Below are 26,657 nucleotides of genomic sequence, written 5' to 3'. Positions count from 1 at the left end.
GACGTGGCATATATGTTATAAATAACACCAATTCTTAACAGAACATGTAACTAAATTATAGTTTACAACCATAAAAGTGATACATAGTAACAGGAAAAGTTCTCACAATATGCTACGTGAAATAAGATCAAACTATATCTGAATTGTTATATTTTTAAAATATCTGTATGTATATAAAGAAAAGGAGAACCATGTTTCATGAATATAGAAAAAAATAAGGATAGTAGAACTGTACTAATTTTCTTTAATGTTAGAATCCTCATAATGAATTTAAAATTTTTTATTGAAGAATATGAATTCCAAATAGCTCTAGCAAAGGCAGGAAGAGAGTAAATAGAACTAGAGAAGAAGTCAGGTCCCTTAAGAAGCATAACTTGGGGGGCACCTGGGTGGCTCAGTTGGTTAAGCATCTGACTATGATCTCAGCTCAGGTCTCAAACTCAGGGTAGTGAGTTCAAGCCCTACTTTGGCCTACTATTAAAAAAAAAAAAAAAAAAAAAAGGCACAACTCAGGCCTTACCTTTAATATCTGGGGTCTGTGGTGTTGAAAAGGCATTTGAATTTTCAATGACATGCATGGGGTCAACGTTCTCTTGTTCTACCATCATGAACCGACTCCAATATTCCAGGGGCAGTGAAAGCAGGCACTCTACCACCTAAAAAGCCACCAAACATGTTAGCACACCCCCAAACCTCAGGGCTTACCTCTCAGCACTCTCTCATTTTATCATGTTATACAAGTTTTTATATATATATGAAACGTTACACAAGTTTTTGTGTATTTATGAAATACATTAAAACTCGCATAACATTAACACACATACGTGTTACACACACACACACACACACACACACACACACTCACAAAATGCACTTGTCTACCTTGGGCTGACGTTTGATGTCCTGCAACATTACCACTGGATCTGGATTAGGCACTGCATGGGCAACTATGGTAGGCCCAAAGACTTTAGCCAGATTAGCCACATCCATTTTAGTATTTGGGCTCTGAGCCACTCTAAACAAGAGAACATTCAATTAGAAGACTTTGTCCATCCACTTAAATGCAGACCAAAATACAAGATCTACCAGAAAACAATTCATCCCTCACGTTCCCTCCCTAACACCCAACCCACATTATGCTCCCAGTGGCAAATTCCCAACCTCTCAGAAACAAGTTTCTGCTGTACTCACCTCTGCAAGTGAATCATAAGGAAAGCTAATGTGTCTCTGTTGGCCTGGGGCAGGTCACCAATAGCCTGGTACATGGCAGCTTTGCTGTTGTCCTCATCTGGGATTTCTGTAAATGAAAGGAAAGCACCAAGAGGCCTAGACTTCTTTCTCTTGACAGCGGGCTTCCAAGTGATCGACCACAAAGTGTCATCTATACAGTAAGCTTCTGAAACTTCTGATTAGGTTCATGACTGAAACGAACTCCAGTTTCATTAACAAGCAGGACACTAGCCAACAGCTCAATATTAGAAATCGGAACCTTCACAAAAATCGGCCCCTGCAGTTAGGGAAAGCAGCTAGCAAGCCTTGTGCTGGGAAGGCAGGCCTACAGCTGCAGCGACTACAATTACCAAGAAGGTTTTCATCTATAAAACATGTTCAAGGGCCCACTATGTACCAGGTACTATTCTAAGTGCTCAGGTAAAGTGGAATTAAGCAAAGACTTTGCCTCATGGAACTTACATTCTATTAGAGGAGTCAGTCAAAAAGCAGGTATCTATCAGGTAGTGATACACAGGGGAAGCTAGAAAGTAATGGGAGCGGTTATTTTGGACAAGGTGGTCAGGAAAGGTGTTTTTGAGGACAAGACACCCAAGAAGAAACCCAAAAGAAAGAAAGGGAGGAAGGAAGGGCAAATCATGCAAATACATTCCAGGCTGAAATAATAACAAATGCGAGGGCCTCCAGATGGGAGTGAGCTTGTCAAGTGCTAAGAGTCGCAAGAACCCCAACAAGTGGAGAAGAAGAAAGAAGGGAAGGGCATGGAGAGAAATGATGCTAGAGACGTAAGGAGCCGGCTCATACAGGTGGGGTCTCTGGGGCCATGTTAAGGGCTGTGGATCTTATTCCGAGAGTGATGGGAAGCCACTGGAGATACTAAAGACAGAAGGGCTATCATCTAATATAAATTTTAAAAGGACCCCTCTGGATACTATATGAGGATCACACTGTCGAGGGCCAGAGTAGAAAAGGGAAAACACTAGGTTCTTCTGTCACTCCAGGATGAGAGATGTCAAGAGGGGTAGTAGTAGGAGTGGCAAATTTCAATTTTAAGATAAATTTTACAAGACCTCTGCTGACAAGATTTGCCAATGGATTAAATGTGGTGTGGGGGAAAAGAAACCAAAGATGGCTCCAAGTTCAAAATGACAATCTCAAACTCTACCAAAAATAACAACAACAACAAACCCTGTTAGCGCCCTGTATAGTTTAGACAGGAAGAGGACAGGCACCAGGAACATGGATACAGGCATTCTTCATCAAAGTATTTGAGCATCTACTATATGGCAGGCACTGTACTGGGCAGTAAACAGAAGAGTCAAAAATTCCTGCCCCTGGGGCACTCACATTCTAGAATTAAAGATCTACTCTTACCTGCTGCTTCCATGAAAGTCTTGTTTAGCCGAAAGGTCAGAAGGGGTTCTTTGAGATTTCGAAGGAAGTCCTTCAGGAGGCTACAGATAGCATGGATATCATCCACTTTGCTGAGGAGGGGTACAGTTTTCACTCTGAGGAATTTCTCTTTCAGCTCTTTTACTGTCCGGTCACAGCCAGAGATCCGATACAGGCCTGTCTATTATCAAGGTGACACTTTCAGAAAGAACCTCCTAATCATTAACACAAATAACAGATTCACACTCTCTGAAGGTTGACTCTTACCTCTGTCAGCCCTCTCTGCTCAATCTCATTTACGCAATGGACAACAATGGAGGGAATCATTGGAGAAGTCTGGGACACATAATCTGCCAGGATTCCCTGAAAAGGGAGAGTTTTAAGTTATTATTTATTACCACTTAGACCAGCAAATGAAGATGAATAGGAAAAACGTCTCCAAACTCATGCTCAGGTTGGGACGTCATGTTTACTTTTAAATTCCTGTTCCCAAAGCATACATTAGAACAGAGACTCTCCGTTTGTTGTTTTGTTTTTTTTTTCCTACCTCCACACCAGGACTGGTTTCTGGTCACGTACCACATTCTTGCATGAACAAGTAATATGACCACTATCTACAACTCTACTCCTGCTTCTCTTCTACTCAAGGGCCTCAGAAAACAAGCAATGACAAGATTAGAGGTATAGCCTTTAATATAAACTAATTTATTATTCTAAAAAAGAAAACCTTTTTACACTTTTATTACTCTTAGTAAGAAAAATTATTTAACACAAATCACAGTTGCTCGGGACACAAACATATCTGTAGGGGAGAAATCCATGGTTCTATATCAGAGTACAGAAAATTTGTAACCAATTACATGCACAAATAAGAACTCCTAAGATTAAAAAAAGTAACAGTTGATTTGCTGGGGGCTGGATAGCAGCATAATCATTTTGTTTTGAATCTTAACACTGGTCATACAATAAATAATTTATTAACAGATTGAATCAATGTTTAGAAATAAGCAATCTAATCTTAATAGCCTAGTATAGAATATCTCTAACATAAGAGAAAGTACATTCACAGATGAAATTACAGGATGGCTGGGATTTGTTTCAACACAATTCACTACACAGGGCCAGGAGGACATGGGGGTATTAATAAATCAAAATTGGACATGAAGTAGTAATCACAGAAGTTGAGTGACAGGGACCAGGGATTAGTTATTCTAATCTCTCTACTTCTGTATATGTTTGAAATTTTACAAAATAGGAATAGAGTGTGGAGGGGAAGGAAGAGAAGAGGAAAGGAAGGGAAAGGAATAAGGAAGGAAAGGAGGAAAGGGAAGGAAAGGAAAGAGTATGAGTAGGGAAGAGGGGACAGGGTGGGAGAAAGGGAGGGAGGGAGAGAAGGGAAGGAAAGAGGAGTTTGGTGTAGAAAAGTTACTAAATAGACAAACCCAAGCAGGACTCTCCTGCAAATTACATTTTATAATTTCTCTTCAACATTCATGGAAAAATATATGCTTTGTATCACTTATCTTAGGATAAAAACGGACAGTAAGCTTTGGAAAAGCTAAAGAAGCCATAACACAAGGACAGCTCCCACAGCTGTCATACATGTGGTCATACCTCTCCAATCTTGACAGGTGTTCCTATCAGGGTAGGAATGCAGGGAAGGGGACAGCGGTCCCGACATTCTGGATGAGAGACCACACGACAATCTCGACACTTCAGAGACAGCTTGCCAAACTTTATCCGCTTTCCACATGGAACACAAGATTCAGGTTTAATAACCTGAGAACAAAAGAGGGCAGAAAGAACAGAACGGTCTGAATTAGAAAATTATCATCATCAACAACCAACAACCTAATTCCTTTACAGTTATTTGTGTAATTCTTGCAATAATCCTACAATATAGGTTTTGTTTTCTTTGTTTTAAGATAAGGGAATAGAAGCAAAAACAGCCTGTGTAACTTGCATAAGGTCATCCACCTGGAAGTGGGCAGTGTAGAGTAGTGGAAAGAATCTGCTGACAAGGAGTCACAGAACCTCCGTGTTAACTCTGCCACTTACTGTCCTGTGGCTCAACAACGCAATTGATTCTTCTGAGCCTCAGTCAGTTTGCTTGGGTTTTTATGAGGAAATCCAATGGGACAAATGTAATACATGCTATTTTTAAGAATACAATGTAAATATGTATCACCAAAAAGCATAAACAATTGTTTCTGAAAAATTGGCTTTGTTTTAATTTAACATTACTCACAGAATGGAAAGATACACACCTTCTGTAACCAGCAGTTAGCCCTGATAAGTGGAAACGAAAGAAGGAGACGTGACATTTAACTTTCTAACACTAAGTTATTTAAATCTGCTCCTGGTATATATTAATTTCACAATCAAAAAACTAAGTGTGCCCTAAGGTGCCTGGGTGGCTCAGTTAAGCATCCAACTTCAGGTCAGGTCGTGATCTCATGAATTGTAAGTTTGAGCCCCACATCGGGCTCTCTGCTCAGTGCAGAGCCCGCTTTGGAAACTCTGTCCCCCTCTCTCTCTGCACCCCCCCACTCACGCATGCTCTCATGCTCCCTCTCTTTCGAAAAAAACCCAAAAACTAAATTAAAATTTTCCATTAAAAAGATAAATAAACAAACATTAAAAGAGAAAAAAAATTAAGTGTGCCCAAAAGAAGGAGAATCACGGATCTACCGTCTTAGAGACAAAGTCATGTAGGCGCATCCCTCCGTTATTCTGTGGAGTGCCGGAACTGTCTGTCTCCGTTCTTGGCTCCAGCTGCCTGCTGCTCAAGGTAGAGTCGCTGTTCCAAGGTTGTAAGGTACCTAGAAAACAACCAACTTTAAGCCTTTGTGTCTTAATATTTTGTCCCTTATGAATTTTAACCCTGATTCTAAAATAACTGGTAGACAACCAGTAATTTGTAACCATAATCAGAAGTGACTGCAACAGCTATGCAGAAAAATCAGTTCAAGAATAACAAGTTATACACAAGCGGCCTAGGCCAGGCTAGCAACCCAAAGGCAGAGTATGATACTGTGCAGAAATGTGCAAGAAACGAAGGAAGGATTCTAAAAAACCAAGTCTCCCCAAATTTTACCAGTTGCTTTACACAGGCAATTTAACCAAAAACCCAGTGGACCTGTTTTCCTTCGGCTTCTCGTCCAATATGGCACAGTCTCAATTGTAGACACAGCTTCAATGGGCCCGCCATCATTGGGAACAGTCACTGTAGTTTTTGCAACTATGGATTCATTCCCCTGAAACAAAAACAGAAATGAGCGAAGAATAAACATGTGAATCTAATTTCCCCTCCGCTAAACACCCCTCCATAGGGTGTTTTGGAGTGGTTGAAAAGTTCCTGAATCTTGGTCAGAACTTAAGGACCCAGCTCAAAACACTCTTAAGTTGAAACCTCATACTTCAGAACAAAAAAACAGGGGCACCTGGGTGGCTTCATCAGTTAAGTGCCCGACTCTTGATTTCGGTTCAGGTCATGATCTCATGGTTGTGAGATGGAGCTCCCCCTCGGGCTCTGTGCTGGGCTGGAGCCGACTTAAGATTCTCTCTCCCTCTGTCCCTCTCCTGCTCACACACACACACACACACTCTCTCTCTCAAAAACTAAAAACTAAATACACAAATAAAAAGAATATTGAAAAAAATATATACAGGGGCGCCTGGGTAGCTCAGTTGGTTGAGCCTCCGACTTTGGCTCAGGTCATGATCTCACGGTTCGTGGGGTTTGAGCCACGCGTCGGGCTCTGTGCTGACAGCTCAGAGCCTGGAGCCTGCTGCTTGGATTCTGGGTCTCGTCTCTCTGCCCTTCCCCCGCTCATGCTCTCTTTCTCTCTCAAAAGTAAAAAAACTGAAAAAATATATATATGTGTGTGTGTCACAGAGGCACACATACAAGCAATGAAGAATCAAATATAAAGCTGAGAGTTGTTTATTCAGAGTAATTCCATTCATAAGGATGATAAGGATCCTATTACATTGAAAAACTCACCAAATCTCTCTCTCAAAATAACACTGCAATGTTGACTCAGGATTTTTAATGCTTGGGGCCACTAATCTCTGATGTGTTCACAACCACAATTCTCTTGGCCTGAATCTTCTTACCTGGTCTACTGTGGAGCCAATGGAACGAGTCTTCTTTACAGGTCCAGGGGGACCATCAATGAATTGTCGGCTACTAGAACGCTAGAAAGGAAACAAAGACCAGTAAGTTCAGTGCCAAATAGAAGATCTGAAGCACAGAAGACAAAATTATTCCATGAGACAACCTGGTGCAAGTCCTAGCTACCAGGGCTATGGTAAATGACAATGTGCTCTCTCCCATTCTATTTCCATTTCTTAAAGCTTACATTGTACCAATACAAAAATGCCCTCAGTGCCCTAGAAGAAACAAGCAAGCTTTGGAAAAATCTAGATGACAGCACCAGAAAGAGTACAGCTGTAATCCTATCTAAGTACATGAAGACTCTGGAAACATATGAAGTACCCTGAACAACTGCACACAGACAGATCTCCGCATATCCCATTATACACACATTTCATCTGAAAATTTTATTAGAGTACAAAAGTACTGCGTAAAAATACATATGACAACTCAAAACAAACTTAAGTATATCCTTTTCCACCCCATGAATGAACTGAAGCAGCCAGAACAGTGAAATAGGACAAGATTCTGTCCTGAGTTCCTACCTTAAGGAACATCAATGCTGCACCCCAGCATAAATTCATTTTGTAGTCAGTGTTTAACAATGACTAGAGCAACAGGTCAGGAATGCTGTATCTAGGCAAAAATTCTAGAGAAAATCCTTTATTGCTATTTTGTAAAAACGGCAACAAAAATTAAATAAAACCATACCTACCCTCTTTTCTCTCTTCTTCAGTTTGAAAGTCTTTACCAAAGAAGAATCCCAATCCTGTTGACAATTACAGTGTATCAATTCTTTCCTGTGGTTAGGCCTCCCCTAAACCCTGTGCAAATAAACTTACAGAGAACTTTAAAGGCTTTCTGACTCAGGCTACCTAACTTACAATTTGAGGAGAGGGGGAAGGGAGGGTCTCAAGTGTAGCTACAGAGCGATAGTATGTTAACATGCTTTCTTTCCAAAATTGAAGCTATTATAATAGAATCAGGAATCAATACCTCAGAGGCAGAAAAGGTTAAAGAATCAACTTCTGTCATGATTATCTCCAGTGCCTGGTCCTTTATTTCTGATTATTTTTGTAATTAGTTTTAGAACTTACAGAATCTTAGGCACTATACTGATCGTGTTAGATGTGATTCTTGCTCTTAAGGGATTATTATTACTTAATCAGATGTTCTGCACAATATATACCCACTTTAGTTCCAGTTTAGGTTTTGTTTCTCAAACATCCCTCTTCCTTGGGCCCCAACAAAGACATTCACCACTAAAGAATTATTTTTTACTGTAGTCTAGTTTCACTTCACTTATTTTAACCATTTACATTCAGTTTTAGTAGCTACCTGTGACTTCCTTACTCCTCATAATCCCTGAAAACACAAACCCCAAAAACAGTAGTACATAGCAAATAGTAGCTTAGCTAAATAAATTTAATCTCTCCAATTCACAGTCAAGTAATTTAGCTACTGATGGTTTGATTCAGTTTCGGTTACAACAGATATACCATAAATAGGTCTAGCTCCAAAATCAGCTATGAATATGTTCTACTTTTTTTTTTTTTTAAGTTTTTACTTATTTATTTTGTGAGAAAGAAAGAGCCAGAGAGAGGGAGAGGGACAATCAAAAGTAGGCCCACACCACCAGTGCGGAGCCTTATGTGGGGCTCGAACTCAAGGAACCATAAGATCATGCATGACCTGAGCTGAAACTAAAAGTTGGACACTTAACCAACTGAGCCACCCAGGCGCCCCATTCTAGTTTTATTATATATTCCAGACCTATTCATATCATTCCTTATTTCAAAAAGGGGTACTTAGTACTTCTATCTATAAAATGGCAATGATTTCCTCAAACACTGATTTGGGACACAACGCTCCTAGCCCATGTAACAAGTAGCTGTCACTTATTTCGCTATCAGAAAACCAACCACGGATAACCTCCTGATTTATTGATTTGCTATCTTTCAGCCAGCAAAACAGGAAAGATACACAAACCAATAAACCACCAGCTTCTGAACATCAAACAAAGACTGAAATCTCAGGAGATGACCTTTTATGCAGAAATACCACCTTACGTTAAGAAAAAGGTGCTGCCCCACAAAAGCAAGGTAACAAAGAGTTTAGATACATTAACCATTGTTGAGCAAAGCATTATAGAGTGTCTGGAAACTCTGTCAGTCTTCCGGCAAAAGTTCCAGAGCATTGGTTTCTTTCTAATTGTGAAGTTAGTTTTCCTCAAGAATCAAACTAATTCTGAAATAAGGCACAAGCCTATTGTTTCCAAGAGCAGAAAATAAACCCTGACTGGGTAGAGTCTTGGTAACTTTTTTTTTTTTATTTATTATTTTTTTTTTATTGCTAGCTGGGCTTTTTAATAAGCCAAGATATAGTCAATTAGTACGAGTAGTTCACAGATCCGTTAAAGAAATTTAACCTCATGCCAAACCCTGAATTCTATATTCTCGCTTCCAGAAACTAAATGTATAAGCCAGTCTCTTACAGCTCGTGTAGACTTTTATCTTAAAACGCTAGCTCAGTATCTATAACACATCAACTATTAAAACAGTAATAAAGGAACTTCAGAGGACAGGAGATATTCCTAAGGGAGCAGGGGTTGAAAAAAAAAAAAAAGACAATTCTCAGAGATCAAATATATTCATTACCAGCGATTCGTCAGTCTTGTCAAAGCTGATATCTGATAAAATGGAACCAGATTCGTCAATAGTTGACAATCTAGATGAGGCAAACAATACAGTATTAGAGAAGACTGTGAATACAAAATCCATGAACACCCAGAACGAGTCACAGTGGTCATGTAACACCAGCAATTTCACAGCAGTACTTTCCTATGGAGACAACTACAAGCTCAAAGCCTAGTTTGTGGTGGTTGCTTGCTATGGTTTCCATGGGAGAGCGCAGCTGCACGTGCATGAGTACAAACGCAGTAGGCTGCTTTTTCAGCAAAGACTTCACAGCAGCAGTTGAAAGTTACAGTTGGGAGCATGGGTGCTACTCCCTGCGGAATAGGCTACTAAAAATTCACAGGCAGAAGAATGAAGTTTAATCTGATCCTAATTGTGGTTGCTTTCTACAAGAAAGAGTATTACCCAGCATTAGCTTTTGAAGAAATTAAGCCCATATATCTTCTCAGTTATAAAGATTCCCCATAAAACAACCAAGCAGCAAAATAAATAGCTTTAAGAGTGCTGACCTTTCCCTACGTATTGTATTGGGGGTGTTAAATTCAAAGCCTGGTTGAGACTATTTAAATAGTGATGCAGTGGAACCAAAATTATGGTCTGGTCTTGTCTCACAGAAGGCCTTCTAAACCCGAAGAGCTACAAGAGATCCCTGGAGAGTAAACACTGAAAGTATTGCTGAACTGCCACTTTCACCTTTAGGTTTCTTAGCAATGAGTAGGATTAGTTATTGATGTGCAATTTAGTGCCAACATCAAAATTTTACCCAGGGTGAAACCACATCCTAAGGAAAGATCAAAAACAAAACAAGATAAAAGAAATAGGGAGGCCCTTGTGCCTTTATTTCCCACCCACCCTTCCTCCAAAGTCTTTTTCTGCTTTATTCAGCACACATTCCAGAAGCTGTATATTTAAGAGTTCAGATAACAAGAACTTCTGACAGCTGCATTGCTTGTGATCAGATAACAGATGCAGTTTCCCCACCTTTTGTTCCCAGCATTGCCGCTGGATGGTTGGCCCCTGTTGAGAAAAGCCAGAGCTGATTTTTGCTCCTCACTTAGTTGAATGCTGCCAGATGTGTCACACATGAGCATCTCTCGAATCAGCTGAATCTGTCTTTCCTGCAGACCAAAGCAGAGTAGAACATCCTAGCTAACCAGGGGAGAAAGCTTCACCTCAAATTTATGGGACAGACAGACCAGAAGACATTAAAATACAGCATTATGCAAATGAGCCTCCAGGAAGTCTGCTACACCAACAGCATATTAATTCACATCAAGCCCAGATTGTGTTTCTGATTTCTGACTGGTAAAATCAACTCCATATAGAATAGTGGGGTTTCTGCTACTAGACTTTTGGGTCAACCTGCTAATCCAAGACAGTATTGCAAAATCAGAGTCCTAAAATAGATTTCACATAGCAAAAACAATTTAGTGTCATTTTATCAGGACAATTATTGGCCTCTTTTACGGATCAAAGCAGCCACCCACCTTTCTAAACGGTGGAACAAAATGCATTAAAATGGATACAAAGCTGTGACGCACTGGAACCAGTCAATTTGAGCTTACTGAGGCATTTAACACTGTACCAAGATGGATTAGTGCCTCCTCGTAAAGGCTTTCCTTTGTATCATGACCCACCCTGGTACATCAAAATGATAGTGTTCCCCGTTGGTCACATTGCTCAACTGGCTGAATACGCCCAGCCCCTGACCCTGAATCAGGAGCGGTAATGAAGGAAAAACCTAAGAGTTGTCTTGCCTGTATCAATAACAAAGTACCAGCTACCAACAAAAGGATGAGGACATTCTGGGTAGCAGAAGAGAGAGCCAACATCTTGTGACAGATCAAGCATACTAGGAATTCCCTAGTTTTCTCTAAATTCTCATTTGAAATGTATTAAGTCAGAGTTTCAAGTGTAAAAGAGAAAAAAAATTTCAATTTCAACCTATGAAGAACAGGATTTCCTACACTGCAATTTCAGCTCCCATCAAGGCCAAGTTGTCATTGGACAGGTTGCTTTTAGTTCTATAATGTGGAAGAAAGGGAGCATAACCGGCGGGTGGAAACGTTACCAGATGACGCTGCCCCCTCCCCCCACCGCACGGTTCTGGCATAGAGAACAATACACACCAGCTTCTCACAGTCAGCCTCAGCTCGCTGTCTCCGTTTGATCTCGACATCCACCTGATTGCGTGCGTGCTTCAGCTTAACATCCAGCGCACTACGCTCAGTCTCTGCTTTCATCAAAAGATCCTTGTACTTCCCCAGCTCATGGTCTGTTCTCTGCCACTTTTTACGGAAATCTTCAAAGTCCTTTGCCAACTGGATGAATTCTAAGGAAAGGGGGAAACTTCAGTCATTCAAGCACCAACCAGGGTACAATGCTCTAACGAATGAGTCCTCTAGTTAGTTTTCCTCCAAATTTTTAACTAAGGGATCAGCTAGACTCTGGGCAAATCTACCTGAAAATAACCAGGAGCAGGTCTGGATATATGTTCATCACCCGACATGTCAGCTTTGTGGAAAGCAATTCCTATTTCGATAGGCTACTTACTTTGGCTTAGCCAGTGGCATCTGCTATGGAATAAGGAAATCATTAGTCACCTGGCTCCAGATGTAATAACAACACTGAAAGCTCCTGAACAGAAGGCAATCAAAGGGGGATACCTTTGGGGCAGCTGTCACGCACCAGGACAGTTACAGCTATAAAACAAAAACAGCCTCCTTTAGAGTCACGCATTGTTGCGCCAGAGAGACGTTAAATAGCAAATTCAAATATAGCTGCTGTAATATGCTCCAGTAGATGTAGATTAATATTATAGATGTCTAGGCCTGCAATTCCATTCAACTATATAATTATACAAATATTGATTTGAAAGTAAAGAGCCAATTTGCTTGTGCTGTTTAACACTGCCCTGAAGGGTATGCAAACATTTATGTGGGAAAGACACAGTAAGAACAGATCATAGTAACTTAGGGTGAGTCACTGATGGCAGAATGTGGACTCTCCTCAAATGTCTGCAGAGAGAGCATCACTTCCAAGGCAGTGCCTCAAAGCAGGATAACCCTGGTGCATTCACACTTGCCACCTGCTATTTGGCAAAGACTATTCAACACTGCCTTCCTATTTTCCAGTTAGTTACCTTCAATCTATCTCTAGGCATCACTCCCCACCACAGTCATGGAGGAAGTTCCCAAGGTGTACATCTGCTGCTGGTCAAACTAACCCAGTTTACAGTCGAAACTAGGCCACAGGCACACAAAGCTAGCAGATTCTTGAGTAGTAAGGGCACTTTTCCTATTTGAATTTAACCTAAGAGCACAGAAACATGAATATAGTGCCCTTTTAAAGCAGTTTTAATAATTTGACTAAATTTCATACCTACAAACTAGGATGCCAATTCAATCTAGAAAAAGCAAGTCTTACACATAAGGACACTTCAGTTTATAACAGGTTTTAGCAGAACAGGGTATTATGACCTAGTTATCTTAGACAATGCAAATATCAAAGATACACACACACACAAATATGTATCTACATATAGCTTTAAATGGTATGCTGGTTTTGTTAACAGTTTAGAACACATCACTATGTTTTTTCCTCCTAATTTAAAGAAAAAGAGGGGCACCTAGGTGGCTCCATCAGTTAAGCACCCAACTCTTAATTTCAGCTCCGGTCATGATCTCATGGTCCTGTGAGATTGAGCTTCACGTTGGGCTCTGTACACTCTCCCTCTCTCTCTCAAAATAAATAAACATTTAAAAAAATAATAAAAGAAGGGGCACCTGGGTGGCTTAGTCAATTGAGCGTCTTACTTCAGCCTGGGTCATAATCTCACGGTTTGTGGGCTGGAGCCCCACATCGGGCTCTCTACTATCAGCTTGGAGCATCCCCCGCTTCAGATCCTATCTCCCTCTCTGCCCCTCCCCCGCTTGTGCTCTCTCTCACAAAAATGAACATTAAAAAAATAAAGAAAAAGAAAGAAAAAGAAAAACAATATTTCCTTTTGCATATTTATTTCAACAATGTAGACTCACAAAACTTTTTTAAAGAGCTCGTTCTTAGCCACATTCACTCTGGCAATTCATCAAGTGGTACACTTTACGATTTGTGTACTTTTCTGATGTAATAGCACTTCAATATCAAGAAATAAAGAACAAGAAACACACTTTTCAACTATACATCCAAAATCTTTCTAGCTCCACATTGAGGTCAATTAAATATTTCTAAATACAGTGCTGCACACACACTCAAATATTTAGTGAATTGAAAAACAATTTTGAGGAAAGATTTCCATTGGACCTAATTGTGCTGGTTTGTTTGTTCTTTTTTTTTTTTTTAATTTTTAACATTTATTTATTTTTGAGACAGAGAGAGACAGAGCATGAATGGGGGAGGGTCACAGAGAGAGGGAGACACAGAATCTGAAACAGGCTCCAGGCTCTGAGCTGTCAGCACAGAGCCCGACGCGGGGCTCAAACTCACGGACCGCGAGATCATGACCTGAGCCGAAGTCGGATGCTTAACCAACCGAGCCACCCAGGCGCCCGGTTTGTTTGTTCTTTAGGATACTCCTCCTTGGTAAGTCTTGTTAAATTTGAGTTTTAATCCCTATTCATTGTTAATTGGCATATATTATAGGTCCAACCAAATTGGACAAAGGAACTCAAACCAAATAAAGTATAAGTACATTTCAAGGGAAGACTTCCTATATTAATCGTACAAATGACTAAATCATTAGTGCAACTTGATTTATGTTAGACCAAAATCATAACATCTGTGTACCTACGATACTACTTACATACAATTCTGTTATGAATGAACTAAGTTTGCTAGAATGGGTCAAAATGGCATGTTAGGGACATGGGTGGCACTGAGCCACTGGGTGGCTCAGTCAGGTGAGCATCTGACTCTTGATTTTGGCTCAGGGTCGTGGGATCGAGCCCTACACCAGGCTCCACTCAGTGTGGAACCTATTTAAGATTCTTGCTCTTTCTCTCTCTCTCTCTCTCCCTCTGCCCCTCTCCCCTGCTCACACCGTCTTTCTAAAATTAAAAAAAAAGAGGGGGGGAGCACCTGGGTAGCTCAGTCAGTTAAGCATCCAACTGTGGCTCGGGTCAAGATCGCAGAGTTTGTGAGTTCGAGCCCTGCATCAGGCTCTGTGCTAACAGCTCAGAGCCTGGAGCCTGCTTCGGATTCTGTGTCTCCCTCTCTCTCTGTCCCTCCCCTGCTCACACTCTGTCTCTCTCTCTCTCTCTCTCTCTCTCAAAAGTAAGTAAACTTAAAAAAAAAAAAAAAAGGCACTTTACATCACAGATCAGGAAAAATTTTGATGTTGGAGATCAACAAACATGGAATTTTGGGGACGCCTGGATGGCTCAGTCGGTTAAGTGTCTGACATAGCTCAGGCCATGATCTCACGGTTTGTGAGTTCAAACACCGCATCAGGATATCTGTAGTCAGCACAGAGCCTGCCTTGGATCCTGTCCGCCCTCTCTCTCTGCCCCTCCCTGGCTCACACACGTGCAATCTCTCTCTAAATAAGTAACAAACATTTTTTTAAAATGGCATTTTTTGGTCAGTTTGTGAATCACAATGCAAATTAATGTTAGCCCCCGTCATGAACTACATGTACAAAAGATTAAACTCAAATTAGCTCCTCTAAAAAGTTATGTATATATTAAACTATGAAATGCATCTATCAGAAAGGTGGTAAGAGAAAGGAGAATTCCTTAAAACAAATTGAGGATTGGGGTGATTGGGTGGCTCAGTAGGTTAAGCATCTGATTTTGGCTCAGGTCATGATCTCACGAGTTCAAGCCCCACATTGGGCTCCATGCCTGTGATGCGGAGCCTGCTTGGGATTCTCTCTCTCTCCCTCTCTGCTCCCCTCTCTCAAAATAAACAAACTTAAAAAAAAAATTGAGGATAATCTTTGATTCATTAAACACACACACACACACACACACACACACACACACACAAACAGAATTTGGTTCATAGTTTAACAAACAGATTAAAACAGTCCCACAGATCTCGTTTTCTCAGCTGACTCCTCCTGGCGCCTTGCACAGCCTCTTCCCTTTGCTTTTCCCCCTACTCTGAGCTTCTGAAGGGCAAGGGCCCTGTGTCTCTTTTATTTCCAATGCCTTATAGTGCACAGTAGGCACTTTATTCATTGAACAGATAAATGAAGAATTGCTGCTCAGATCAAATTTATTTATTTATTTGTGAAATGTTTATTTATTTTGAGAGAGAAAGAGAGTGCAAGCAGGGAAGGGGACAGAGAGAGAGGGAGGGAGAGAGAGAGGGAGGGAGAGAGAGAATCACAAGCAGGCTCCGCACTGTCAGCACAGAGCCCAATGCGGGCTCAACCTCAAGAGTCAAACGCTTAACTGACTGAGCCACTGCTTAACTGACTGAGCCACCGAGGAGGTGACCCCAGACCAAATTTAAACTCCAGGCATCCAAGCCCACCTCACCATCTATTCAAACTTACCTCCCACCGTTACACATTACTCTTTCTTGTCCCTGCTCCCAGAACAGACCCATGCTCATTTCTGCCTTCTCTCATGATCAAGCTATGTACTCCAAACAGAATGCCCTACCTACACTCTTCTTTATGTATCCATTCTTCTAGTCCCATCTGTTCTATGAATCCTTTCCTAATCTGTTTGCTCCACATTACTTTTTTCTTTTTTTTTTTTTTTAATTTTTTTTTTTTCAACATTTTTTATTTATTTTTGGGACAGAGAGAGACAGAGCATGAACGGGGGAGGGGCAGAGAGAGAGGGAGACACAGAATCGGAAACAGGCTCCAGGCTCCGAGCCATCAGCCCAGAGCCCGACGCGGGGCTCGAACTCACGGACCGTGAGATCGTGACCTGGCTGAAGTCGGACGCTTAACCGACTGCGCCACCCAGGCGCCCCAACACATTACTTTTTTCTATACTTCCCAGAAGCATATATTTTAATACTTGTTTTATCTTCTGTTTCATAAGAAACCTGTCTCTGAAACTTAAATACCATAATCTTCTTGAAGACAGGTCATGTCATACACACTGTAATATCACCTAATATATAGCATAGCACAAACCCAGCATTGTGTTAGCACACAACAGGCACCTGATAAATATTAATTATATTTATTCCTAATTTACACACCAATGAACTCAAAAAATTTCAGGCAGCTCATGATAAAATAAAAATCATGTAGACTAGGGAAAACAAAGATAACAAAATACCTAGGCTATTAAAGTCATTTTATGTGAATATTAACCTTCACTCTGATATTTCAGGAATCTAGGACTTAGCTTTAAAAAAAAAAAACAAACCATACAAAAAGGAGAGAGAAGAATGAAGTTACTATGATGAAAGACAAGAATAAGGAGTCTGGATACTTAGTCATAGGAGGAATTCCTAGGATCAAAGAAGAGGACAGACTTAGGTGGTTGCAGAAAGGAGATTCTAAGGGAAACATGGGTAGCTCAGATGGTTAAGCATCCAACTCTTGATTTCATCTGACTCCGTATTGGGCTCTGTGCTGACAGCGCGGAGCCTGCTTGGAACTCTCTCTCTCCCCTCTCCCTGCTTGCAAATGTGTGTGTACCCTCTCTCAAAATAAATAAACATTAAAAAAAAAAAAAAAAAAAAAGAAAAAGAAAGAAAGAAAGGAGATTCTAGAGTCTAGAAAACACGAAACCACTCTATTTCCTCAAAAGCCAACGTTCTGAGTTAAGGATCTGGAGAGGGAGGAAAAACATACCTCTATTCTATAACAGTAATCAATGGGAAGATAAAAATGTGTTTATAAAACAAAGATACCTGTAAAAATAAATATCTTTTTTTTTTTTTGGCATAATTACTTCCAAAGTATTTTCACAACTGGTATCTCGTTTTATCCCCCAAATGCTCATAGCACTCCCACAAAGAAGATAAAGACATTTGAATTCCTATTTTACAGATGGAGAAACAGACACAAAAATAAGTTAAAAGCCAGCACTAGTTATTGAGATTCTAAACCTCAGATTCCTCCCTCTGCCCCCACATCCTATTAGCTACCTCCTCCTAGAGATCTTATTACCACAGTCTCTTCTACCCCTTTCCCCTTATTTCCATCTTTACGTCACAAACACCATTCCAGGGGGTCACAAACACCATTCCAGGGGCGACTGGGTGGCTTAGTCAGTTGAGCGTCCGGCTTCGGCTCAGGTCATGATCTCACGGTTTGTGAGTTCGAGCCCTGCATCGGGCTCTGTGCTGACAGCTCAGAGCCTGGAGCCTGCTTCTGATTCTGTGTCTCCCTCTCTCTCTGCTCCTCCCCCACTAGTGCTCTCTCTCTCTCAAAAATAAATAAACATTTAAAAAACAAACAAACAAACAAACACCATTCCAGTTAGGGCTTCTCCTGCCTCTTTCCTGAGCTATGGCAACTGTGCCCTCATCGGTCTCCCAGCCTCCACCTCTGCTTGGGTAATCTTCCAAAAGTTCCGCTGGGATCATCCCATTCCCCTACTCCTACTCCCCTCAAACCCTGCACCCACTTGCCTCCACATAAATACCCTCTTTCATCTGTCTGCTGGGATCTCACCCTACATCTAAGGTTCCACTCAAACCCTACTTTTGTCCATGAAGCCACTCAGCCAGTCATCCCTTTTCCTCAACTCAACATGTACTAAAAGCTGTTTTAGGTTTTCACTAAATATTTGAATGAGCCTGAATTTGAAGATCTCTTATTCAATACTCTTCCCCACTAGACTCCAAAGTAATCCATCTTCTGAGATGATATAACCTCAAAGAGAAGCCTAATTAGTATGCCATCATGGTTACTGAGCTGGTATCAGATGATAGAGCTATGGAACAGCTATTAAGAGAGAAAAAATAGAATATTGTCTTAAAAGGCCTGTAAGTGGATAAGAGCTATTAAAAACATCAAATTAAAGAAAATGCTGAATGGCATAAGCAAGACACCATACTAAGCACTGTGAAGATTAAAAAAAAAAAAAAAAAAGTTGAAGACACAGTTCTTACATTACTTTTATACCAGTGAGGCTGACTTAAGAGCAACACTTACTAAATTAGGTATTAATGAAAATCTGAAACAGGAGAGGATGGCAACCCAAAGAAAAGCTGATAAAAATAATTCCCTTAGATCACTTTAGTCAGGGCCATCAGCCCTACCTCCTTTCTCACTAATCTACTTCCCAGCCCACTATTCTATCACCACCTCCTTTTTCTCCCCAGCTCTCTACCCAATTTCAATCCTTTATTACTAAGAATCAAATACATGAAATAGGTGAAAGCAAATGAACAGTCTCATCTTCAAAAAGAAATTATGACATTTTTCTCCTCTTCAATTGAAAATGTTTTACATCACACAGGGGAAAAAAGCCCAGGATAAAAAATAAAGACAACTACTAAAAAAAAAAAAACATCCTTGGACCTTCAGATTCTGCCCAGTTCTTGGTATGAAAATGAAATTGGCAACTAATGCCAACTATTCAATGGAAAGAGAATCTTGATAATGAAAGAAGTCTGCGTGAACACATTTAAGAACAACTATCAGAAAAAAGTGACCAGTTAGAATGAGTGTCCATTAAGCTTTGACCATGGATAAGTGACCATCACTTTCTTTTTAGGAAACCCAAATGAAAAACAATTTTAAGACTGGAACACACTTCAGTTTTGCAGAAGACTCAGATTTGAAATCTGCTTTTCCTCTCCACACAGGCCAACTCAGAATGACTTACGGAGTTCATTTCCTTCACTGAGAATCTCCACCCGGCGTACAAGCTGCTCAAACAGATTCCGCAAATTCAGCATCGTCGTATCCATCTTTCTGCCAAGAAATCAAATATACATTAGGGGTCCTGCCTTCTCCCCCAGACAAAAGATTCAGTAGCAATGCAACAGTCATCAGGGACTAACATCTGGACTCTTCCATTTGTAGCGATCATTATAAGGATCTCAAGCCAACAATTGGTATTTTGTACAATCTTTATTATAAAAACAAAGCTGGAATGTTTTTAACACTCATTTGAAAATCAGAAAAGCATTTCAGACCTCCGAATATAACACCTCCCTTCCTGCCTACTTCTTTCCCCCCACTCTGCAATCATTCTGGAGCTCTGAGGAAAGCAGTTAGGGACAAGCATGTCAGCTGATTACTAGGTGACCAACTATAAAATGTGGTTCTCAGTCTACTGATTAATATAATGTTTTTGCTACTTTAATCCTTCTGGACTGTGAAGACCTTCAATGTAACTTAAAAGGTTTATTTTTAATTTCACTTTTAGCTAGTACCCCTGTTGCAACTGCCTTTTAAAATGCAGGACATGGTCAGCACATTTCCTACCAACGGCACAGATGACGTCACACGAGTGATTAAGTGAGGAAATTGCCAGCTCAGCAGCACAAGAATTATTTCTGTAATGCAGGGCTCTCTGGACTGTGTGCAGGGACTATGTCTAATAAATTTATACTAAGTATAGGCAAAGGATTATGTTGTACCACGTTCTGGCATCAAGGAGACAATACACCACCTTCACAGTTAGAAGGGCAAAGGAAAAAAATCATTTGCTACTGTATTCTGTACAGCGAATTTCAGGCTTCGTATTTCCCCCCCAAAGACCTGCTGATATTACATTAAAAAGGAGTGTCCTTACAGGCAGTTCTGTTCTGAATAGACTTTAACTGGAAACACTTTGAGGAAATAAGATCTTCATTTAACAGTCAAGAAAAAAAAAAAAGACAGCAACTGGATGTCACAAAAATTATCAAGGAAATGAAATAAAAAATAAATTTCATTTGAAAATTGAATTCCTCAGAAATACCATTAAAGGATTCTTATGTTTCTCCCAATCACCCCTTCTACATTCTAGTACAGGTCTTTATTTGATGCATCTAAATAAAATTTTAAGAACTCTTTTATGAAGGTTTAGTGATTTTACAATGTATATAAGATTGTACTGTAAGCTAGGAGGGTCGAACAGGGTGTAAAAAAAAAATCCACAAAGGATAAAGGAATAGATAAACATAAAGATATTTTCTATTAAATGTTAATTATTCATTTGTACTCATAGGATGATTGTTCTAGTAGCCAAAAAGCTTTCAGTTCAGTTCTAAGCTTAGAGGCAACATATACCTGAATCAGGGCTGGAAACCAAGATTTTCAAATGGCAACGTGTCTGTTCCAAGCTACATAATCACAGCAAGCTGCTAAGCAACCAGACTAACAAATTTATTACAAAAATCTCTCTAAACTAAGAACAAAACTAAAAGAATAGCATTAAAACTGACAGGAAGAGTCTGGAAGTCCTGAAGATGCCCATGACTTAACAATATGACAAAACAGGCACATATACCCAAATGCTACAGGGCAGGAGCAGGGCATTCGGTAGCTTATTCAAATGATGATTTCCTTTGGCCCCTGTAAAAATGGGAAGACACTGATCAGTTTTAACGTAGGGCATTGATTTCCGTCATCTCAGCACTTATCTATGTATTCTGAGACCTTAAGACCGTGAATTCGGTACATAGGAAAACTATCTGCCCAAGAACGCAGAAAAGGAAAATTTCACAATGCAACTAGAGTATTAAAAACTGGTTTAAAAAAAAAATCAGAAGGTTTGATGTTTTAAATGACAATACAATAACCTGATCCTTTCTTCCCTTTAAAAGAAATCCTCACACTTTCTCAGGTTCCTCTAGCCCACTATTCTTGCCTATGTTCTTTATGAATACCACTCACTAGAATGAGTGAGGGTTGTGGAGGTACTCTCTTGAAAACACAACCCGATTCCTAAAAAGACTAAAGACACAAACAACCTACCGGGGACATCTCCTGATCACAGTAAGTGTTACCTCCTGCAACTACCTGGACCTACATTATTCTCCACACATGCTGCCTGGTACCCAGGAGATTACTGTTTAACTGAACTCCCAGTGCTCTGCTATAAAACAAAGAGGTAACCCTTAACTGCCAGACTGTCAGAGTCTCCAGATTTAGAGTTTTATGAAGAACTTATGAATTGTTTTCTGTTCTTCCCTCTCAACACCAGACATTCCCTAAAATTCAATCCTCCAGTCTCTAGAACTTCTCAAGCTATCCCATGTTTGTCACTATAGCTCTCCAGACGATCACCTGCTCCTGAACACAGCCTCTCTCCTAACTCCAGTGCTGTAACTCTCAATTTGTTTGGGATGCCCTGGAGGTGTAGCCTGATTCTGAGACTTTGTTCTATCTTTCCCCCCATACATATTATTAGCAACTACTCTATCCACTCAACTACCCTACCGACTCCCAATTTTGATTTCCTTATTTTTATCATTCACTCAGTTCCAAACCCCAGAATCACCCTTGTTACTCCCCTCTAACATCTGTGGACTCTTCTCTCATGTGTTTTATACCCATCCCCTCATCACTGGCAGGCCATCATCACTCATTTCAACTGACCTATCCCCCACTGCTGTGTGTTGGCATTCAGACACACACACACACACACACACACACCCCTTGCGCTCTAATTTAACTTTACCATGTTTTGGGGCACCTGGGTGGCTCAGTTGGTTAAGCATCATTTGAGCCCCATGTTGGGCTCTGAGCTGACAGCTCAGAGCCTGGAACCTGCTTCAGATTCTATGTTGTCCTCTCTCTCTCTCTCTCTCTGCCCCTCCCCCACTCACGCTTGGTCTCTCTCTCTCTCTCTAAGAAAAACAAAAAACTTTACCATGTTTCTACCCTATGTCCTGGGTAGACTGTACATGTGAGAGAAGAAACCTTACCTTTGGCACTACTGTACTACACACACTCAATATTTAAAAATAAATATTTGATAAGGGCGCCTGGCTGTATTAGTCAGTAGAGTTGTGACTCTTGGATCTCGAGATTATGAGTGTGAGCCCCACATTGGAAATAGAGTTCAATCAATCAATCAATATTTGCTAAATGAAAATCAGAGAACACACACACACACACACACACCCTTGATTCTACTGTCAAAAGAATTTCCATTCTACCTCAACATCAATGTGTAATATAGATGAAAACTGAAAGAACGGTTTAAAAAAGGGGTTGTTTGTACAGAAGCCCTGGGATCAAGTTTTAGTTCTTCTATTTACTAGTATTACCTTGGGTTAAGTCAAATTCTGAGATTCATCTATAATTGAGAACAATAGTGCCCCATTTACCTCACAAAATATCACCAATTCATGCAGGTAGAAGTTTTATAGTGTATAAACTGAACCTTACTATTAAAATATAGGATATTAGAAGGGTGCCTGGGTGACTCAGTCAGTTAAGCATCCCACTCTGGATTTCAGCTCAAGTCATGATCTCAAGGTTTGTGAGTTCAAGCCCCATGTATGGCTCTGCCCTGACAGCACAGAACCTGCTTGGGATGCTCTCTCTCTCCCTCACTCCCTCCCTCTGCCCCTCCCCTGTTCACTCTCACTCTCTTTTAAAATAAATAAATAAACTTAAAATAAAATAAGATATACGGTATTATAGTGAGTATGACATTTTTTGGTTTTTTGTTTTGGTCTGATAGTTGTCATTTACATCCTACCACAGTGATTACCAAATCATAGCTGGAACCCAGACCAAGAAGAATGGAGAAGATAGCAAAAATCTGACCAGGTCTAGGCTCTTTAGCAAGCTGTTTTACATGAGGCTTGTAGCATATGAGAATAGTTTTTCCTCTAACACAGGTTTACTTAGGGTAATCCAAAAACAGCACTAGCAAAATATAATCCTCTTCTCTTTATATGCTAGGGGACTATGCATTTTTATTAACGTTCTATAGAAGTGACACTCAGGAGTTATTTATAGATGACAAAAATATCTTTCTGCATCAGTACTAACTCTGATATCTCAGCCAAATTGTAACTCAAAAAGCTAAAATTCACTCATCCTATTCAATGTCAATTAAAAATGGTCTTAATTTTCCTGCCGGGTCACATTTTCACCCATATGAATACTCCTTTATTTCTCTCCCTTTATTATTTAGCTCCATAGCTAGGAGATACACTAATGTGAAAGGAAACAAAAACAAAGTCATATTGTACTACATTGCTTTGCAGCTGTAAAACAGCTGTCACTTTTCACTACAGAGGCAGCTGCCTTTTGGGAAAGCTGAAATGATCCCTGTGTGTAGCAAGGAAATCAGTTTGTGGAGCACTTTAAACAAAAAGGTGCTAGAGAATCTCAGCTGTTATTGATGAGAAGCCCCAGAGGTGGAGAAGTCACTATGTTACAGATTCCCAATCTGTGAGTATCCCTAAGGGAGCAATTTCACATCACCAGAAAAGAGTCTCAGCTTGATGTGATTGCTTTGAGTCCCCAATTTAATTTCAATCACCCAGCCAAGAGACAGACATCGTCCTTCAGAATAACAGACTATTATAGATCTTAACTGCAGAGTATCCCGGGAAAAGTCTCTATCCTCTCCTTCCTCCTAGAAACAACATTATTAAGAGACCTATACATCACATTTTAGATGCATCAAGGGTGTTAAATATTGTAAGACAAAACAATAGAAGGTTGTCTGAGTTTTCCAGGAAAGAGTTTTAATGAAAAACATCTCAGGAACATTACTAAACCTGGAAATTCTCAAGAATTCAGCAATACAGGTTCTCCCCTGCCAAAGAAAACCATTCCCTAAGACAGTCTCAATACTGTAAGATTCTTTCATATGAAAGCATTTCAGAGCAATTCCTCTTCCCAAATGTCCAGCTTCTGCTTCACTATATCAGAAGCCTCTACACAACTGCCAGGCAGAAGGAATATCTTGAAAACAAATGTTCTTAAGAGCAAATCAATTGCAGAAAGAGTAAACAGAATGTTCTCAGTCCAACATGAATGAAGACTAAAATAAAGAGATGAGTTGAATTATTTCTTAGAAAATTATTACCAGTTTAAGATACTAAGTTTTCTTTTTTTTTTTTTTTTTCTGATTCTGTAGATTCTTCCCATTCTGCAGTTTCATTCTTCAAGGTCTAGTGTAAGTCTTACCAATTTCACTAAAGCATTCCCTAACAATTTCAGTCCAAAATTGTCTCTTTATTATCTCTAACACTCATTTGGCAGATATAAAACACTGCATCATACTGTAAATTTTCTAAGTTCAAAACAATGTTTTTTTAATAATGAAACTAAAACCTCATCACCCTAAACAATTACAAGCATCTCCTTATCTAATCTTTGTCCATTATATACTCATATTTCATAATATTGCAATCATAGATTGATAGAATTTTGTGTTTTGCTCTCCTCTTTCATGTTTCCATTAAGTTACAAAAAGTTGATTAGCAATTATTTAACCATTCTCTTCTTTGGGTATTCATGTAATTTCCAGTTTTTCTGTTACATCTACCTGTAATCCCTTGCATGGTTACACCCTCACCTCCTGCAGGGATTTATTCAAATGCCATTTTCTCAGTGAGGTCTTTACTAACTACCCAATTTTCAACTGTAACCTATCCCTCCAACACTTCTCTGCTTTGTTTTCCTCCAAAGCACTTATCTCCATCTAACATATGTATATATTAACTTATTTAATTGTTTGTCTCCCCAGTAGTTTAAGTTCAAGGAAGGCACAGATTTTTGTCTGTTTTGTTCATTGCTGAGTCCCTGGTGCCCAGAATAGTGCCTGACAGTTGGCAAATAACTAATATATATTCACTGAATGAATGAACATTGCTGTGAACATTTTTTTTTCTTCAGGTGGCTATATTCCTTAGAATAGTTTCCAAGGCTGGGATGACTATATCGCAGGGTAAAAAACCTCTTATAGCTCTTGATAAATATTGCCAAAATATCTTCTAAAACGGCTATACTAATGTAAAGTATAGTGTAGAGGCCTACTAGATTCACCACAGTTTATCTTTTTAAGTTCTATCGCCCCAAATAAAGTGCAAGCTCCTTTAAGACTAAATAAGATTGTCTTGTACTTATATTATGCACTGAATAAATACGTGAATGATTAAGCTATAGGAAAAGCGCCTTCTCAACACTTTCACGAAGTCGAAAAGCTCACCCCACACACTCAAGAGAATAAGGACACTTCTTTTAAAAAAGGGGAAAAAAAAAAAAAAAAAAAAGGCTTATCTTCTCACCCACCCCGCGTCGCTTAAACACTCCTTCTGCCTACGAACGAGTTCCAGCGAAGAGAAATGTACGTGAAATTGCAAAAGTAAGGCCTCGTTGTTCCTAATTAGGATGGGACGGGCAAGATGTCATTGCCTCCGCCAACCTACCTAGATTACACGCAGCCCACAAGGAAGAGGGGCTCCGCTTCAAGCCACCCCAGCCTCTCAAATACCAGGGCTTCTCCCTTCCAAAACCCCATGCTCCTCCGAAGAGAATGGGAGTATTACCTCACCCACTCCCAAATTCTGTATTTAAGTGAAAGTCACTTCTTTGGGGGGTGGTTCCTGCCCAGTTCAAGCCATCACCTCAAAAAGACGTCCCCGGCTTTCCTCAAAACACAGCGCCGAGAAAGAAACCCTCCACTCCCAGCCACCGCCCCTTCGGGCCACTGCCTCCCCCGGCCAGTGGAGACCCCCAGAGGAGGGGCCGTAGGTGCCGGCCTTCTCCCCCACCCCCGCGGTGGCCACGGCTCACCACCTCGGACGCTCTCCTACCACAAACCCAGAGAGTCAGACGCACTTGCTCTCGCAGCCCCTAGCGCCCACCTGGCCGGTTCCGCCTGGCCCCCACCTGGGCCGCCTTCCACTTCCCTCCGCACCTTATCCAACGGCAGAGCAGCAACGCGCCTCCGGCTCGGGTTTGAAATCCTGCACCAACCAATCACAGAGAAATTTATTCCTCTACGCTGCGACGCACGCCTCAGCGCCACGGGGTGGGGGAGGGGCCAGGACTGAGCATGCGCATGCTGCCAGGACGACGCCAAAGGCAGCCATTTTTACTAAGGTCAACAGGGGGCGGGGGCGTTGATTGGTTTTAGGGATTTTTTTTTTCCTTCGGAGCCGATTCTTGAAGCCATTCTGGAGACCGTGTTGACTAAAGGCAAGTGACACAGAGTATGGTTAGCCTGTCTGTTTTCCCCAAGCAGGGAAATAGAGCTTTGGGAAATTATCAATTGAGCAGTGTCACGTCTCGCAGTTGAATTGGAAGAATTCCGGAAGAAGGTAGAACAGTCATTTGTAACCATATTTATTGA

At 40.5% G+C, this 26,657-nt stretch overlaps 1 protein-coding gene across 6 annotated transcripts in view; it reads right to left on the bottom strand.

The window, feature by feature from the left end:
* The window catches only part of RACGAP1 (Rac GTPase activating protein 1), a 28,590-nt gene extending 2,292 nt beyond the window's left edge, over positions 1–26,298 (bottom strand). The window contains exons 1-16 of one of the 6 annotated variants that reach the window (XM_058742838.1): positions 22,014–22,030; positions 20,841–20,905; positions 19,227–19,315; positions 11,607–11,809; positions 10,459–10,595; positions 9,439–9,508; positions 7,497–7,550; positions 6,742–6,822; positions 5,762–5,879; positions 5,314–5,444; positions 4,237–4,401; positions 2,890–2,985; positions 2,605–2,803; positions 1,192–1,297; positions 883–1,015; positions 521–656 (exon numbers count right to left, since the gene is read on the bottom strand). In XM_058742838.1, the coding sequence (XP_058598821.1) occupies positions 521–656; positions 883–1,015; positions 1,192–1,297; positions 2,605–2,803; positions 2,890–2,985; positions 4,237–4,401; positions 5,314–5,444; positions 5,762–5,879; positions 6,742–6,822; positions 7,497–7,550; positions 9,439–9,508; positions 10,459–10,595; positions 11,607–11,809; positions 19,227–19,315; positions 20,841–20,869 (1,747 nt within the window). In that variant the 5' untranslated portion in view covers positions 20,870–20,905; positions 22,014–22,030. Of the gene's footprint in view, positions 1–520; positions 657–882; positions 1,016–1,191; positions 1,298–2,604; positions 2,804–2,889; positions 2,986–4,236; positions 4,402–5,313; positions 5,445–5,761; positions 5,880–6,741; positions 6,823–7,496; positions 7,551–9,438; positions 9,509–10,458; positions 10,596–11,606; positions 11,810–19,226; positions 19,316–20,840; positions 20,906–22,013; positions 22,031–26,143 lie in introns of those variants that run through there. The other 5 variants (XM_058742839.1, XM_058742841.1, XM_058742842.1 and 2 more) reach the window with 5 other exon arrangements.
* Positions 26,299–26,657: the final 359 nt, after the last annotated feature.

The sequence above is a fragment of the Neofelis nebulosa genome, chromosome 8, assembly GCF_028018385.1.
Source record: "Neofelis nebulosa isolate mNeoNeb1 chromosome 8, mNeoNeb1.pri, whole genome shotgun sequence".
Lineage (NCBI taxonomy): Eukaryota > Metazoa > Chordata > Mammalia > Carnivora > Felidae > Neofelis > Neofelis nebulosa.
The sequence above is the reverse complement of the archived record's forward strand: the minus strand, read 5'-3'. Positions and strand labels throughout refer to the sequence as shown.